The 16,893-nt window shown below is 48.4% G+C and overlaps 1 protein-coding gene across 15 annotated transcripts in view; it reads left to right on the top strand.

Moving 5' to 3' along the window:
- MAST3 (microtubule associated serine/threonine kinase 3) overlaps positions 1–16,517 on the top strand; it is a 75,253-nt gene extending 58,736 nt beyond the window's left edge. For all 15 annotated transcript variants that reach the window (XM_043535673.1, XM_043535669.1, XM_043535671.1 and 12 more), the window contains 10 exons: positions 908–1,030; positions 2,332–2,441; positions 3,155–3,309; positions 4,061–4,293; positions 5,229–5,429; positions 6,010–6,236; positions 6,449–6,571; positions 8,439–8,575; positions 9,335–9,516; positions 10,263–16,517. In XM_043535673.1, coding sequence (XP_043391608.1) covers positions 908–1,030; positions 2,332–2,441; positions 3,155–3,309; positions 4,061–4,293; positions 5,229–5,429; positions 6,010–6,236; positions 6,449–6,571; positions 8,439–8,575; positions 9,335–9,516; positions 10,263–11,491 — 2,720 coding nt within the window. In that variant the 3' untranslated portion in view covers positions 11,492–16,517. The remainder of the gene's footprint in view (positions 1–907; positions 1,031–2,331; positions 2,442–3,154; positions 3,310–4,060; positions 4,294–5,228; positions 5,430–6,009; positions 6,237–6,448; positions 6,572–8,438; positions 8,576–9,334; positions 9,517–10,262) is intronic.
- The last annotated feature ends 376 nt before the right edge of the window (positions 16,518–16,893 follow it).

Below are 16,893 nucleotides of genomic sequence, written 5' to 3'. Positions count from 1 at the left end.
GTTTATAAGAGCTCTTCTTTAGCATCTGACTCGTGGGCTTTGCTCTCTCATGTGGTACTGCCCATCTCAGCCTTGAGCATAGCTTTTCTACAAACCGTATTCTGCCATTGGGGTAGAAACATTCCCCTCCACTCCAGATGTCCGCTTCCCTGGAGAATCTGGCAGTGCTGACTGCATGGTGGCACCCTATGTGGATAGGTACCTGATGGGATTAAAGCATGCTCCTGATGCCCCGTGACCACCTGCAGCTGGAAACCTACAGCAGTGCTTAATAACCCATGGCTCCTGCTCCTGGCTCCTGCAGATGTTGAAACGTTAGCGTCTCTGTCCTGAAGAGCCCTGGTTCTCTTTCTGGTTCCCACCTAGCTTTTTGCTTGCCTTTCATTTCACCTTCACCCTCCTGCATTTGCCGGCTTAGCACAGTTGCTACCCGTCTGTTGGTATATGCAGCCCAGGGCATAGCTACGGTTCCGTGCCACTGCCTTTTCTGGCCTTAGTGTCCTGCTGCCTCTTCCTGCTCTAGCCATTGCTCGTTGTTCTCTGCTTTGCTAATGAGAAAGCGCCAACGATCATTTTGGCAGTAGGCCAGATCCTGCCACATAACTCTGTAAATGTCAAAGAATTAATCTGGATTTCTCTTCGTTGGTGTAACCAAGAGCAGAGTCTGTCCTGTTGTTGGAGACGTGCTGGGGAGGCCAAGGCCAGAATCTGGTCTTGTGAACTTTGTTGGGATTGGCTTTGGGAACCTAAATCCAGGCTGGTTCCAGTCTATCCAAGCCATCTGCACTGGGGGTCAGATAAAAATAAACTTGTTTCCAAAGTGAGAGCACTTCCTGTGCTGAGGGGACAGCTCTGGGACCTGAAGTCATGCCTGCTCTAACCTACGTGATTCTGTGCTGGACACCAGGTGGCGCCCATGAGGTGAAGCATCATTCCTTCTTCCACAACCTGGACTGGAATGGGCTGCTGCGGCAGAAGGCTGAATTCATTCCCCAGCTGGAGGCTGAGGATGATACCAGTTACTTTGACAGTAAGGCCAATTCTTGCTTCTCCTCTTTGATTCCATTGTCCCAGCAGTGAGTCTGGGTAGAATTACCCAGAATAAAGAAACCTTTGGTGTGGGCAAATTTCTGACAGTGACTTTGCTTTAGAAACGAATGATCAAGTCATTGCTGTGAAATTCTCCTGGTCATTCCTCAGGCGGCAGTGCCTCCAGGTGCGCCAGCTCCTTCGATTTGCTCGTATAAGCCCTTTGCTGATGGTGCCCCTGGCTCAAGAACCTCCTTGATGCACTACCTGCCAGGCACAGCGGGAGGGACTGGCAGATCAGGCTGAGTGCAGAGGGCTGTGGCCGGAAGAGTTCACTTGTGGGATTTTGCACACAGACACTGGTGCTGCAGATAAAACTAAAATCTGGCACCAGGGTGATAGTTCCTAACAAGCAGTGAAGGGGCTTTCTGGCTGCACCTTGCTTTGCTCCCCTCAGCTGCTTTGGGAAGTGGAAAAGAAACATCCATGCATCCATGCTGGGAAACCCCAGCCCTCAGTGATGTGTCTCGAGGAAAGCTCCTGTTGCTCTGCCCTGCGTGCCTGAAGGCATTGATTTCTTGTGTACCCACATAGCTGACCAATGGTGCATCAGGGGTTAAAGCTGGAGTTCAATGAGCGTGCAAGGCCGAGTGCACGGTAACCTGAGGCTCACTGGGGAGCACTTTGGGGGTTGTAAAATGCATGGTTAATTCCCCCACTCCTGCAAGGCTGTGATACAGGTGACCTAATTACTTAGAAATTTGGTGTGTTTAAATTATGTTCTATTCACATGCTGAGGAACATAGGACTTGCTGGACCAGATGAGACCCATGGTCCATCTACTCCAGGAGTCTATCTGTCGTTGGTCAGAACCAGACACTTCACAGGAAGCTGCAAGAAACCTAATCCCTATTATCTAGAGACTGGCATAAGCCCTGAAGCATGAGCTTTAAGATCCATTCCAAAACTTCCTAGCATTAGCAAAAGAAAATAACTTTCACTTCTGTGCCAGGGCTTCCCTGGGATTTAAACCTTGGCCCTCTGGCACGGTAAGCAAGAGGTCTACCCCTGTGCCATTTGGCCATCAGGGCCCCTCTGAACTGATCGCCATGTGACAGTGATGGTATCCCTGCTTCAGCCTTTATTTCTGCGGTGAGGGACTCTGGCAGACAGTAGGAGAGATGTTATTATTTTCTGTAAACAGTGAGTGTGGCCAAGTTGCTGGGTTTGTAGCTCCCTGGAGGATTGACCCACCCTCATGGGAGGACCAGCCCTGGCTGCATTATCACTTCTTGCTTTCAGCTCGCTCTGAAAGGTACCGTCATTTGGGCTCCGAGGATGAGGAAACTAATGATGAGGAATCATCTGTGGAAATCGGCCAGTTCTCATCATGCTCTCACCGCTTCAGCAAGGTACTGGAAATGCCCCTGTGGAACCAAGTGGGCTTGGGGGTTTAGAGAGACCTTCCCCCTCTGGTAGGGCCAAAGCCCCCAGCTGTCACTCTCTGCCAGAGCACAAGTTTTACTAGTGACCTGAGAGGGGCTTTCTGAGCTCTCAGGCAAGGGAAAGCCCAGGGAGTCGGCTCACCTGCTGCAGGAGCACCATTGAAAGCTCTGCAGGGAATGCTCCGGGAAAGGCTGCTGGTGATTCACGGGGGGGTGCTCTTCCTTCCAAGTGAGCACTGACCCAGCACCCCAGCCAGGTACTAAGGAGGGAGATGTTGCTAGAGGTGCTGCCCTTCATGACAGCTCAGGTCTGGATCTTGACTTTTCTGGGATAAGGATCCCATGGCACCATGCCCCAGGGTAGGAGAATTAACCCTGGAGTGTTCACCAAGGTCCCATTTGGCTGGTTGCTCCCTAGAACGCTCCTGGATTTATTATTCTTCACTCTGTCCTGAATTGTTGTGTGGAGTTGCTGTGAGATGTGGTAGCTGTTTGACCTCAGAGGTGGCTGCATTTCATTGGTGGGTGGGTGATTCCTGTAAACATGTGGTCAGATTCTCTGCTTCAGTAATTCAAGTGACTTTGGTGGAGCCATGCTGGCAGAGGCTGGCCTGTAATGTGTAAAGTTCCTGGCTGAACTCCACCTTCTGCTGGCTTCTAACGTGGCCTCTTTGCTGCAGGTTTATAGCAGCTCTGAGTACCTGGCAGCTCACTCCAACTTGAGCTTCTCATCCTCTGAGCACAGTCAGAGTGAGGACAAAGAGGACAAAACAGAGCGGTGGGACAGGAGCTCAGGAGACGAAGAGAAGAGCCGGCTGTCGGGCACAGAGACCAGGTGAGCTGGGTGGGACGATGCTGCAGAGACCTGGCTGAACCTCCACTGGTGCTTACTGTCCAGATCTCCCTCCGTGGAGCACGAGCCTCCTGTGCCTCTAGGGCAGTGGTTCTCAAACGTTTGTACTGGTGACCCCTTTCACACAGCAAGCCTCTGAGTGCAAACCCCCCCCCCTTATAAATTAAAAACACTTTTTAATATAGTTAACACCATTATAAATGCTGGAGGCAAAGCAGGGTTTGGGGTGGAGGCTGACACCTCGCGACCCCCCATGTAATAACCTCACGACCCCCTGAGGGGTCCCGACCCCCAGTTTGAGAACACCCGCTCTAGGGGAAAGCGGACTCCCGAAGGCAGCAGGGATGAGCGGAGTGCGTGGACCCTCACACCATTGTTATAGCTTGGCAGCTCAGCCAGCCCTGGGCACTGCCACTCATTTGTACTGGGCTTTGCTTCTGCTCTAGGTAAAATACAGGGATTTGCTCCCAGCAGTCGCCTGACAGAGGGTGGGGGAGTCCCCTTCCTGAGGGGGTGGCAGGTGATCCAGCAGTGGGTGAGTCCTTCTCCTAGAAGACTGGTTTGGAACCCCAATGAGATGGTGAAGTCCCCATAGCAGGGTCCTTGGCTGCTAGCAGTCCAGTTAGCCCTGAAGTTGGAAAAGTGGCCCAAGGGGACCCTATGGTATGGTGATGGTGCTGTGTCTGTCCCCAGCCTCAGTCACTCTCTCAGACCATCTCTCTCCTATCAATAGGCTCCGATCGTGGACGTCCTGCGGCTCAACGGCCTACTCCTCCCGGCATGAGCGAAGCTGCAGCCCTGCCACCCTCACTAGCACCTTCAGCCTAGAGACCATGCCAAAGTTTGCTTTCTCCTCCGAAGAGGAGAGCCCCTGCCCAGGCTCTGTAAAGGCTGAGAGACCGATGTTTGTGCTGGGGGACCTTGAAGCAGGGGCAGGAGGAGCGGCAAAGTCCTCAGCATTATCAGGTACATGGGCTGTGGGTGGCGGAGCTGGGTATTAAGGATACTGTAAGTGTCACCTTTGCCATTTGGCAAAGCTCTGTGCTAAGTGTGGGACACAGCGTTGTGTCTGGCCTTCTGCTGGGGAAGCAGCCTGTATACACTGTGCAGGGCATTTACGCTGGATTGGCTGGTAGAGGCCCAGGCCATTGGGGAGCCTCCAGGTAGTTCTAGCTCCAGGGTTCCCTGTTACTCCCCAAGGTTCCAGGGCAGGCGAAAGACCCTCTGTATTTATGCCCTGTTGGCACGACATGCAGACTCTACGCTCTTCTGTCTCCCCCATCATTTCCCTGATGAGCACAGTTGGAGACCTCCGGAGCAGGTGTGTTACGCTCTGAACATCCTGCACTGTGCAGAATGGCTGGGCGTTCAAGCTTGCATCACTTGGTGGTAGGGGGCTCATCACGTGCCTCAAGGGGCCGGTGATAGCTTCCCCTGTGTGTGCTAGCTCGTCTTTTCTTTATCCCTTTTGGGGGGGGGATGGCGGCGGCGGCATCGCGTGTGGTCTGTGAGGGTGCTGAGTGTGCTACACCCATGCCCCACATGTGCCCTTGAATAGGCACTGACAGGCTAGGGAGGGAGCAATTGCTGGAAGAGGGAGCCAAATGCGGGATGGTGCTTCTGGGGAGACAGCCATGTGTGGGAGTAACCACTGGGAACAAGATGGCCCTGGCTGGGCATTTGCTTAGTAGCAGAGTCTAAACCTTGCCAGTTCCTGTGGAAGGAGGTTACCTATGAGCAGGGGGAAGTGACAGTAAGGGCAGTGGCTCTTAGACTTGATACTGTTCCAGTGAATGATTCAGGATCATCCCCAGCTGGCCAGCAGCAGAATGGCACTGCAGTGGCATTATTGCGCCTAAGAAGTACCAGCTTGCTGACCCCCTTCCTCCCTCTTTGTCCAGCTGATATTGTCAGTCTGAACCGCGTCCGCCTGCGGAGCAACAGCACTGGCACCAAGAACTCCGCCCCAAGAGCCCTGGAGCCTGGGGTGGGCCGCAGGCTGGGGAGTCCGAAGAACGCTCCGGAGAAGCAGAGAGTGTCTTCAGGAAGCAGAGTGCCTAAATCTGCTTCTGTCTCAGCCCTGTCCCTAATCATCACCTCAGGTCAGTGGGAAGCAGCTAGTGAATCTGGTGCCCAGTGTTAGCTGTGTAAATAGCGAATGCATGTTTCAGGCTGGAACATCTCCACCATGTGCTCCTGCACTTTGGCCCCACAATGGCAGCCCTTTGTAGCTTTTATTGTCTGTGTTACACTTTCAACAAGTTGAGCGTTACCAAGAAGGCTTCCCAGGCAGTTCCTGCTCAGTTATGCCCTCTTGGGTTCCTCTGTGCCCCTCGGCAGTGGGACCCATGTAAGTGATAACACTGAACAAGAGCCAGAAAGTGGAACCAGCTTTTGATGAGAGGGAAGCTGGCAAATCTTCAGAGTAGCAAAGGGAGACAAACTGTACAGACAGTGGTAAGGAAGTGAGATTTTTAGGCTCCTTTGTGGAGTGGACTGAGGTGCTCCTCACTCGGGCAAAGAAGTTTCTGCATATGGTTGTCTGCCAGGCCAAGTCCCGTTAATAACGGCAGAGTTTGGCAGCCCCATTACTCTGTGGTGTGAGGGGACTGACTCCCCGCTGCGCAGTGCTGGCAGGCACGTGGGATCCAAGGGGAAACGGACACTGTCTGTTGTTTGTAGATGATTCTGGCAGCGGAGCCCTCATGAGCCCCATCTCCCCACGCTCTCTCTCTTCCAACCCATCCTCTCGGGACTCGTCCCCAAGCCGGGATTCCTCCCTCAGCATCACCAGCCTGCGTCCGCCCATCATCATCCACAGCTCTGGAAAGAAATATGGCTTCACCCTGCGCGCCATTCGTGTGTATATGGGGGACAGCGATGTGTACACAGTGCATCACATGGTGTGGGTAAGTGACTGGCTGGGGATTCTGCACGTGAAGGGAGCAGTGTTGTGCTGCGCAAGGCACGGTGCTCTGCATGCTGAGCATCAGTGGTGTAACGGGACCAATGTTCTCTCAAGAGGAGAGGGAGGTGGCGCCAACTGGCAATGAAGCCTAAACGCTGTGTGAATAATCCTGAGGCTCTGCCTAAGTAACGTTTCCTGGTTCTTCAATTCCAGAGCGTGGAAGATGGGAGCCCTGCCCAGGAAGCTGGGCTGAGAGCTGGGGATCTCATCACACATGTGAATGGAGAGTCTGTGCTAGGGTTAGTTCACATGGATGTTGTGGAGCTGCTGCTGAAGGTAAACAGCTTGCTCTGGGTGTAAATGTGCTACCGGGTGCTTTTCTCTCTTTGTGGAGCTCCTTCTCACACTTTGCTCCCTCTGCACATGCCTCCTGAGCCCCCGGGAGCGAGCTGCTGGTCAAGACTTTGAGCAGCAAACTTTTTGTTTAATTATCTGAGAGAGAGAGGGAATTCACAAATCAGCAGGAGTCCAGCGATAACCCCTCTCTGTTGTGGCTTGGCTTTGCCCTACGATAGTGTGGCTCTGACTCACATGCTGTGTCTGCTCCCCAGAGTTCTCAAACATGGGATGTACAGAGCTGGCCAGTCACTGGGGCCTGGCTGCTCCTCCTTGCTTCCCACTGCCAAATTCTATTAAAAGAAGCTGAAAATCCAGCAGAATGTAGTCTCCCATGTAAGCTATGGTTGGAATTGGCTTAAGGATTTTATGAGATCCCAAATGGGAGGGGAGGTGGGTGGGGCTGCATGATTGCGAAGGGGTGGGAAGACTGTCATGACTGCAGGGCTAGCTGTCCCCTCTGGTCACTTGCTGTTCCCCACAGGTGTCGGGCTTCATGACTTTGCCTATCCCAGGGTGTAATTTCACATTTCTCTCATTCTCAGACTTGGCCCGGGCTGTAGTATCCTGTGTACAGACCATGCTTAGCCAGTAGGTCCAGTAGAATTCAGACACCCTGGTTCTTCCCTTCAGGATTGTGTGACCAAACAGCCTTCTTAAACCTATTGCTCATTTTAAGAATAGGAACAAAGCTTCTTCAGAAAAGAGGATTTTAATTCAACAAACAGTATCCATGCATGTCTGTGGCTTACCAGCCCAACAGTACTGTAGGCAGGACTAGCTTCCTCAGACACATCCAAAAGGTGTCTGAAGTCTGGTTCCCCAGAATAACTACCCTTCTCTTCAGAGTGTGTCCCTTTTAAACTTCTGTAGTCCTTTTTGTTGTTCTGTGTTGTTGGGCTTTGACCCTTCTGGACAAAACCAGTCCTGTAAGCTCAGCAGGATATTGAGCCTGAGTCCTCAGAGCCAATGGAACCATAATAGCCTGCAAGTGTTGGCTGAGGGGAGGCTTATCTTGAGCCATTTTTTCACTTCCTGCTTCTTTTTCCTTGCAGCCCCCTTGCAGTTAAACTAGACCAATATGTGTATACAGTAATATCCCAGTGACCAGGTCAGCATACAGCATTAATAGATTATTGCAGAACAGCTGCATATCCAACACAGTGCTATCTAGAAACGCTGTGAAGAAGTTTGAGAACCCCCTTGCCCTAGAGACCACATGGCGGAAATGCCGCTCTCCCTGTGGATGCTGGCAGCCCAAAATGTGTCTCTCTTCAAAAGGCAATTCTCCTGGGGTGGTTGGGACCTTTGTGTTCCACAGACTGGGCCCTGAGGAGAGGGGGGGTCCGCTCCCTTATAGTCCTGTCTCCACACTCAGCGACAGTAAAAGACGAGCATATGTACGTACAGTGGCCCACAGACGATCTATTTTTAATGAGGTTTACACCCTTCCTCAGTAGGGTTAATTACGGGGGGACCCTCAGGGCCGTGGTGTATTCCATAGTCTGAGCTGGAGACTCAAGCTTCAGTGTGAGAGCGCCACTGGAATGGAAGCTCAGCCTCCTTACTACCATATGCCATGAGTGAGGCATGATCTAGCAGTCTGAGCAGTGGACTGGGAGCCAAGACGACCTGAGTCCTGATCCCAACTCTGACAGTGACTCCTGCTGTCGGCTTGGTGGACCAGGTCACTTATTCCGCGGGAGGTCAGACAAGATGATTCTGATGGGCCCTTCTGGCCTTAGAATCTGCTGTAAACATGCTCGTGCCATATGCGTCACAACAACTCGCTTGGTGCATTTCACAGAGTGGCAACAAAGTAGCGCTGCGAACCACCGCCCTGGAGAACACATCCATCAAAATTGGTCCTGCTCGGAAAAACAGTTCCAAGACCAGGATGGCCAGAAGGAGTAAGAAAAGCAGGAAAAGGGACAGTCAGGACCGGTGAGTAGAAATAGACTGGGAACAGGATGACTTCTGTTATTGGGCATCTCTGTGTAGCTCTGAAGAGAAGCTGGCGTGTGAGCCCTGAAGTATCTTGGGGAGCTTTGAGTTTATTCACCTAAGATAGGGAAGGAAAACGTCTAAATGCTGCCTCCACCAGGGAGAAGCTCTCCTAACTAGCGAATGCTACTTAGTGTTAGCCAAAGAGACCAGTGCCTTCTGTACTTACTCTTGGGCCAGCATCCCCTTGCTTCACACAAACAGAAGGGGTGAGAATTTACTCAGCTTCCTGAAGCCACAATGCTTGGTAGTGCCATGTTATAGCATGCCCTGGGGAACACAGGTTGAAGGCTCAGTGAAACAGGCTGTGGATATCAAGGGCAAAGAATAGAGATTTTTCCTTTAAAAATTCCGTGGATGTTAATGGCTGCAGTAGCTTTTAATGGTAAGGTTCCTGTATGTGCTTGTTGGCAGATCTGGCTCTTTGCAGCTTGCTACAGAATATTTTTATAAGGCATCTTTTGTCTGAAATGGTGATGCAGTAAATTCCTTTCCCCATTGTTCATAGCATGCAGAATCCTGAAGTGTTGAGTTCTTGGCTGAAAACTCAGCCTGGAGTTGTAGACCTCCCTAGAAGACAGACTTGGGAGAAATCTTGTTTTTTAATGCCCAAGGGGAATACAAAGAGGTTTTGTGAAGTTTGTTTCTAATGGGCCCTTCCATGTAAATCCTGCCCCTCGGGCTTTTTTCATCTCAAAGGAGAAAGTGCCTTTTCAAAAAGATCTCCAAGCAAACGACTGTACTGCACACCAGCCGGAGCTTCTCATCTGGCCTCCATCACTCCCTGTCATCAAGCGAGAGCCTTCCAGGATCTCCCACACACAGTCTGTCACCTGGACCTACAACTCCCTGCCGCAGCCCTGCTCCAGATCTCCCACTAGGTAGGGGTTAGTTCTGATCACTCACCCAACTACGGCTTCTGCTACTTGTGAGATGGCTTGCCCTGTGCTCTGTCCATTCCATGGGTGGTGTATGTGGCTGTATAGCGTGTGCCTTCAGGCTGTTCCTGCAACAGGATCAAGGCTGGGAATGCGACTGTGTCTCCAGGGTTCACTCGGGGGGTTGTGGACACTCTAAGCCTGCTCCACTCAAAGGAGAACACGTATGTTAACTTGTACAGATGGGTATCTCTGTCACTCATGCGTTTATGGCAACAGTGCTTTGTGCCAAAGGGCTTGTCTACCCCAACTGCTAACTTGCCTTTCGAAAGGTATTTTGACATGTTGAGGATCATAGTGGCTCTTGGGAATAATCTTCCAGAGTAAATGAACATTTCCCTGCAAATTCACAGTAAGGGGCAAGGACGGAGAAACGCAGTGTATAAAAACACAGGGTAGAATGACAAGAGGGAGCACTAGGTCAGCTGCAGTTGCAGCTGGGTTCGTATGCAGTGATTGGAACCTGTGGGTCCCCCTGTAACTTGCAGTGCTGCTCAGAGTAAGGTAGCCAGGTTCCAAACCATTCAGGAAGTGCCTTGATTTGGCGGACATCTCATTCAGGCCCACCATATGTGAGACTGATGCTGGAAATGCTGACCTTGCCTGAGCCCTGTGGTGTGTAGGGAATGTGAGCATAGTATTCACCTTGGGTGAGTTGATCTCTCTCTCTCTCTCTCTCTCTCTGGCAGATTCTGTCTCCCCACAGAGCACCTCCCCATCCTCTAGCACCCCCACCTCTCCTGCAGGGCACATCAGACCAAGCTCTCTTCATGGGCTAGTGCCGAAGCTCAGTGGTCAGCGTTACAAGGTGGGGCGCCGCAAGTCCACCAGCAGCATCCCCCCATCTCCCCTTGCATGTACTCCTTCTTCAGTCCCACAGCCACCTTCTCCTCAGAGGTCCCCATCGCCACTACCAAGTTACACCAAAAACGTTCATTCCTTCCAGGGCAAGACCCTGTCTCCCCCCACCATTGTCAGGCAAGTGTCTCGGCCCAGGAGTGCCGAAGGCCCCAGGTCCCCTCTGCTAAAACGAGTCCAGTCTGCTGAGAAAATAGCTACCTACCTAGCAGAAAAGAAAACCATCAGCAGTCGGAAGCTCACACTGGAAATGCCTCCAGGAGACGGGATGGGGGAGTCTCTCAGGGAGCGGGAGACACCTATCCAGGCGGGAGAGCTCTGTGCTATGGCTTACCCAGGGACCCCCCGAATGAGAGACTGGACAGGGGAAAGGCACGACCGCGACCAGGAGGTTGTTGTCATGAGGAGGCTGAACCTGTCAGAGCGCAGGGACTCCTTTAAAAAGCAAGAAGCTGTCCAAGAAGTGAGTTTCGATGAGCCAGAGCTGGTGCCTGTGAGTGAGGATGGCACGAAAGCAGAGGCCAAGCTGGACAAGGAGCATGCGCCATGGAGACTTTCCCCTCATGCAGCTTCCTGGGTGGAGACCAGACCAAGTTCAGCATTTGGTAGCTCTTCAGAGCCCCCAAACCCAGAGCAGATGCCTACTGTGGTGCCCCAGATAGCAGTTCAAGGGTCAGAGAGCGATGAACAGGAGACTAACACAGCTGAGTGGGAATGCCAAGGGTCCTACCCTATCCAGTTGATGGCCAGGGTTTATACTGAACAAATGGATGGAACTACAGCAGTGGAATACAAGAGTGTCTCCTCCCAGTGTAGAGAGAACCAGGGGCAGAGAGAGCTCTGTGCGGGGCAAGAGCCCTCACCAGCTTCTGGGTCCCCGCATAGGACATGTTGTGGTAAGGGCATGGTGGGCTCACCCCAGCTGAGCAAAGCGCCTCCAAGGCTGAAGTTGTGGGGGAGCTCAGGAATGCAGGAGCATGAGTGCACAGAAGCTGAGACGCCCAGCGCAAATCAACAAAAGATGCATGATCAAGCTCGTAAAAAAGTCAAGGATGAGTAATAGCCACACGTTTAGCAAAAGGAACTGCTAAAGGTGAACAGTCAACACAGTGACAGGGCATCTTCAACTCTGCATGAACTCCACAAGGGATCAGCTTCCAGAAAAAGCATATCTGCGCTGGAGACTGGCACACCATCCAGCTGCTGAGATGTGCTCTTCAAATTACATACCTGCGTTTTGTGAGAGTAAATGCACCTGAAATATTTTTAACATCAGACCTGGCAGGGGTGGGGAATAATTTGACGAATTTACTTACAAAAGGTTTTTGTACTAACTGGAAAGATGTTAATATTTTTGTAGAGCTAAGGAAGCTGCTCTGTTGTGATGGCGTTTCCTCAGCAGGACCTAAACCGTTGTAAATAGAAAGGACTAGACGTGAATCCTTATAACTAATTTATTACCTTTATAAGCTAAGAAGAGGCATCTGAGGGCATCTCAACTGACTTTTGTGCTAGGGGAAGCATTACCGCTATTTTGTAAATGTTTATAATCCCACCTCTGAAATGCACTATATGTTCTATCATTTCTAAGAACCATTAGTTTTGCCCCTTTTGTTATTGTCAGTTTCAAGAGGCAAGGCACAAAGAAAACAGTTAAGAGCCAAGCTTTAAAATACCATTTTTGGTAGGGATATGCACAGCAGGGTATGTCTTGGTGCCTTATCTTCATACAGGTGTCTTATTCTTCCCAGAAGAGCTGGTCTTCATTGAAGGTAAAAGCAGTAACTTTATGATGATGGGATTCGTGTTCTGGAACAGACCAATGGTCCATCTAGTCCAGTACCCTACTCTTGCCAATGCCAGATATCTCAGAATTAGGCATAAATTTCCCTCTCCCCAATATGTTTATTTGGGAAGAATTTTTGCTTTGGTGTTTTATGATGCTCCTGGGCAGGGGACACGCGTGTGATTGATGCCCACCAGGAATGTATAAATCAAGTATTACAAATCCCAGAAAAACCTTGTTGAACAGTTTCCATATCCTGGCCTTGTGCTGTCACTGGCATTGAACATTTCTCCCCCAGAATGTTGTGTATACATTTCAAACACCAGCTCCTCTTTAGTGTGTGCGCTGAATCATTACTCTTCCACTACTTCTTCTTTGACATGTTGACTTGGCCAATTCTAGGACACAGTGGTACTGATAAAGGGCAGCAAGGCCTCTGTGCACATTTGCCAAGATGGGATTGATTTTGAGAGTGAGAACTCCCTTGCTGTGTGTGGCCAGTTCCCATTTATGTTAATTGATGCTGCATATAAGCCATGGTGTTTGGAGTAGAAAATGAATGTTTTAGTAACCTACAGAAGTTCCCTCCAGTTCTTTCCACATTGTGGTTATCTTTCTTGGGTGATAAGAGATTCAGAGCCTTCCAGTGTCGCTGCTAGCTCAGCCAGAGGGGTTTCTGCAGAGTGAGGTGAGCTGCTCCCTCCTAGGTGCTAATTGTGTTTCCTCCCTACAGAGCAAGAGACTCTGCTGAGAATCTTACCATGTCTGCCTCATGGTAATGAGAAAAGGAGGACTTGTGGCACCTTAGAGACTAACAAATTTATTTGAGCATGAGCTTTCATGAGCTACAGCTCTCTTCATCGGATGCATTCAGTGGATCCGATGAAGTGAGCTGTAGCTCACGAAAGCTTATGCTCAAATAAATTTGTTAGTCTCTAAGGTGCCACAAGTCCTCCTTTTCTTTTTGCAGATACAGACTAACATGGCTGCTACTCTGAAACCTGTCATGGTAATGAGGATCACCAGGCTGGCTCATCAGGAGTGATTTAATCATGTTAATCTTAGTTGCAAGAGATGGCGCTTGGGGATCTCCTGGCATTTGGTGATTGATCAAAATTGCTATTTAGCAGCTGAGGAAATGGAGGGATTTTTCACTTGAGGTGCTGCTGGCAAGGGGGGATGCACCAAGGGATTAGACTCCTTTAAATCATGTGACAGAGATATGTGATGTGATATGTGGGCTAGAATATGTCTTAGTGTGTCAGTTTATAAGACACTCCAGGATTCCATCTGTTGGAATCAGAAGATGACACCTAAGAAGCAGTTTGACAACAGCTAAAGAACCACAAAGCTGGGATTAGCCTATGAGCAATATCTATCCTTCTCTTGTCGCATTGTTAGGTCCTGTGTTCCCTGTCTTCATGCACCTTCTAGTTCAAATCAGAGGACTAGATGTGATGGGCAAGGAAAGTCTGGATTGGCTGATGTCGCTCGGTGCTTTCTACCTTTCCTTGAATCTGCAGCATGTGAGGACTGTCATTGTTCAGCTCAAGGCCCTGTTGTAAAGTGTGAGCCTACAAACCCTGCCCACTGGCTTTACATGCTGAATAAGCGGCCAAGTGCAGGTTACCTCTTGGCACCAGATATCTAACCTTGTTTAACTGTTCCTGTTTTCCAGCTGCTCTTGGCTAGCCTGGTCCCATTCATATTGTGCTCCCATGTTAAAGGGAGACAAGAAAGACTATAAATTTGACTTGACAAGAAGCACCTTCTTAAGATCTTTACTATGAATAGAACCAGGAATGGAGGGAACATTAAGAGATTTCTTTAGAGGAACTTGCCGATTTTTTCCACTTAAAAAAAAGACTTGAACATCTCTCCTCCCAATCCCTCATTCAAACCTCGTCACCAACAAAGATGATGTAATTATTTAATGTGTTCTCTACCCCAGGTATGTCCTTTTCCTCTCTCCCATATAACCGTGCTCTCAATGGCAACTCCTAGGAGTAGGGTAGGGCAGTACCACCTGCCAGCCTAGCTTTTCCAAACTGAAGCTCTCCTAACTCATTTGGAAAGTGTATATTCTTTAATAAAACACAAATAGAATGTATCACTGGCTGTTTCTATTGTGTCAGCCTTGTTCAGGGGCTAGAACAGGAACTCAGCCCTCAAACAGAAAATACTAGTTGGGGTTTTGCATGTTATGCTGGGTTTCTAGTGTGGGGTTCTTTTTATGACATCTGGGCAGATTATGTGAGCTTTCAAGGACTCAGTGATGCTCTGCTGGCACTTGTGCATTCCTGCCACATTAACAGCATCTCAACATTTGAATATTTATAACTTCCAATATTAAACTTTTTAAAGGAAAAGAAAAAGTAGAATTCTCGTGGTCTGACTTCCAAAGACTGTTTGAGCTTGGGCACACTCTTAAATGTCCATGCGATGGTCAATTTGTACTTTTAGACATATAGGCAAAACCTAGATAGTTGTAGAGGTTTGTAAGAGTTTGTGTGATCACCCCATCTTGTATCTCATGCATGAGAACTACAGCACTGTACTGCCTATTCCTATCCTCTGAAAGTATTTGTTTTTTCAGGCTTTGTGTGAGCAATAGGATTGCCAATGAAGATGTAATAAGTAGGCAAGCTAGGGGTTTGATAGATCTGTTAGACCTCAAAGCTCATTCAGGGACCTGTGTGTCTGAACCAAATGAAAATTAGCTGAAGGGTTACTAATTACTTATGACTATTTAGAATGGGGGGAGAGAGAGGAACTTGTTTTCAGACTGCTTGTTTTAGACAAGATTGATTTTTATAATTGTATAGAGGGTTTTTGTTTCTGTTTAATGCTTTTTTTTCCTTGTAGAGAGAGATTTAAATAGTTCTGAGCCAAAATAGATTAATCAGTTTGATCATCTTTTCTGAGATGTTCCACATGAGACAGAGTTGGTTAGGAAAAGCACAACTGGAATTTATCCATCTGTTTCCCTCCTTCCCTGGGCCAGGTTTCAGAATATTCATGCAAATATTAAGAGTTTTTGTTTATTTTCAGTGATTTGTGGTTTCTCTGCTGTATTCTGCATAAAGCTAATTTCTAAAACCTTCCCCAGGATGTGCTTTCAGAACATACAGACATTCCACAGAGGCTTCTGAGTGAACGGAGCATTTAATTAGAGCTCTACCTTTTTATTAAAAATGTAATAAACTACACTGTGTTGTCTCAGTTGTCTTTAGTTGTAATTTCTGAACTCCCTTTCCCTCTCGTGCTGGTGGATTTTGTATGAAGAGTCCCTCTGGCATTTTCCAGCATTTCTAAGGTTTTATATGATGTAAATGTTTACATTTGATAATGCATGTGTGTTTTTTCTAACTGCAGTGTTTGCAGAAACTGACACAGTGCAAGTATTGGGCTTTTATGTCAAAACACTTATTTATATCCTTCCCTGTACAGTTTGTATGGCGATGATATCTAACCATGTGTGCAAAGCTGTCAGAATGGTATTTTTTTATTATTATTTGTATAATGCTAATGTCTATGCCATTTTGTAGCACCAATCCCACCGTAAAGTGATTCCTTTTCCCACCCCAGACTTGAGAGTAACTGGTGATGCTAGCTTTCTATTTTGATTGCTTATTTAAGCAGAATTTTTTTTTTTACGTTTGTGTGGCTGTTTTAAATTGACTGCTTCTCCTGTGTTAATCCTTGTAGTAGTTTACCCAGAAAACAAGCAAACAATCATGTTGGTGGCCAAGAGCATGTATTAATTCCACATCATCAGCCTGTGGAGGCACAGAAGCACATTCTGGTCTTGGGGTTTAGTGAACAAAATGGTTCTTTGCTAGAAGACGATGCAGAATGAAGTGTTTTTGCTTCTGAAATGATGTTGCCAACAATTACTCTCTGTTGTAATCCTGTTTCTGCGGAATCACTTGTTGTTTCCTTTTTATTTTATTTTTTTTATTTTTTTTGCATCTCTCTTATTTAGGATAGGCTTTCTGCTTGCTTCCTCTGCCTTCTCTATTAACCACTCAGGAAGTTAGCATTGTTGTTTTGAAAAAACCTAAAAATGGACACCTCCTTTACACTGACCAGCTGTAAAAGGGGATCAACAGGACAGTGGCTGAACTAGTATTTAAGAATAAAACTCTTGTTTCAGAAGTTGTATTAAAAGGATTTTTATGGAAAATGTCTTAAAAGTAAACAGGACTCTGTCTTCCTGTATTGTACTGAACACTGGTCTTGGTATGAATCTATTCAGAAAAAGTTTCATGTTGTAATAAAATTGTTCCTTGAGATGGAACTGAAGTTCATAGCCTTCTGTTCAAGGGGGAGTATTAGTTCAGAACTGCTGATACTGAAGCTTGGAAAGAACATTTTGGAAATAAATTTCTTATTACTCCTGCATGTTCACTACCCAATCTTCCTGATGTGTAACACGAAGTAAATGGCATGCAGTGTAACAACTGCTTCAATTCCTTCCAGATTTTGCAATTCCATGCCTGTGAGTACATTGTCAGTTTGTTCCTTGGTGTGAAGATCTTGTTGAATGGCAGTTCACATCCCAGCTTCATCCAGTAGATTCTAGAGTAAAATCCTGAAATTAGCTGAAGCACTAGCTGATGCTGTCAACTCAGCTAGCAGGCTCAAGACCAGGATTGCATCTGTGGCATTGACAA

This window comes from Chelonia mydas, chromosome 25 (genome assembly GCF_015237465.2).
Source record: "Chelonia mydas isolate rCheMyd1 chromosome 25, rCheMyd1.pri.v2, whole genome shotgun sequence".
Taxonomy (NCBI): Eukaryota; Metazoa; Chordata; order Testudines; family Cheloniidae; genus Chelonia; species Chelonia mydas.
This window is presented reverse-complemented; position numbering and strand designations above follow the sequence as displayed.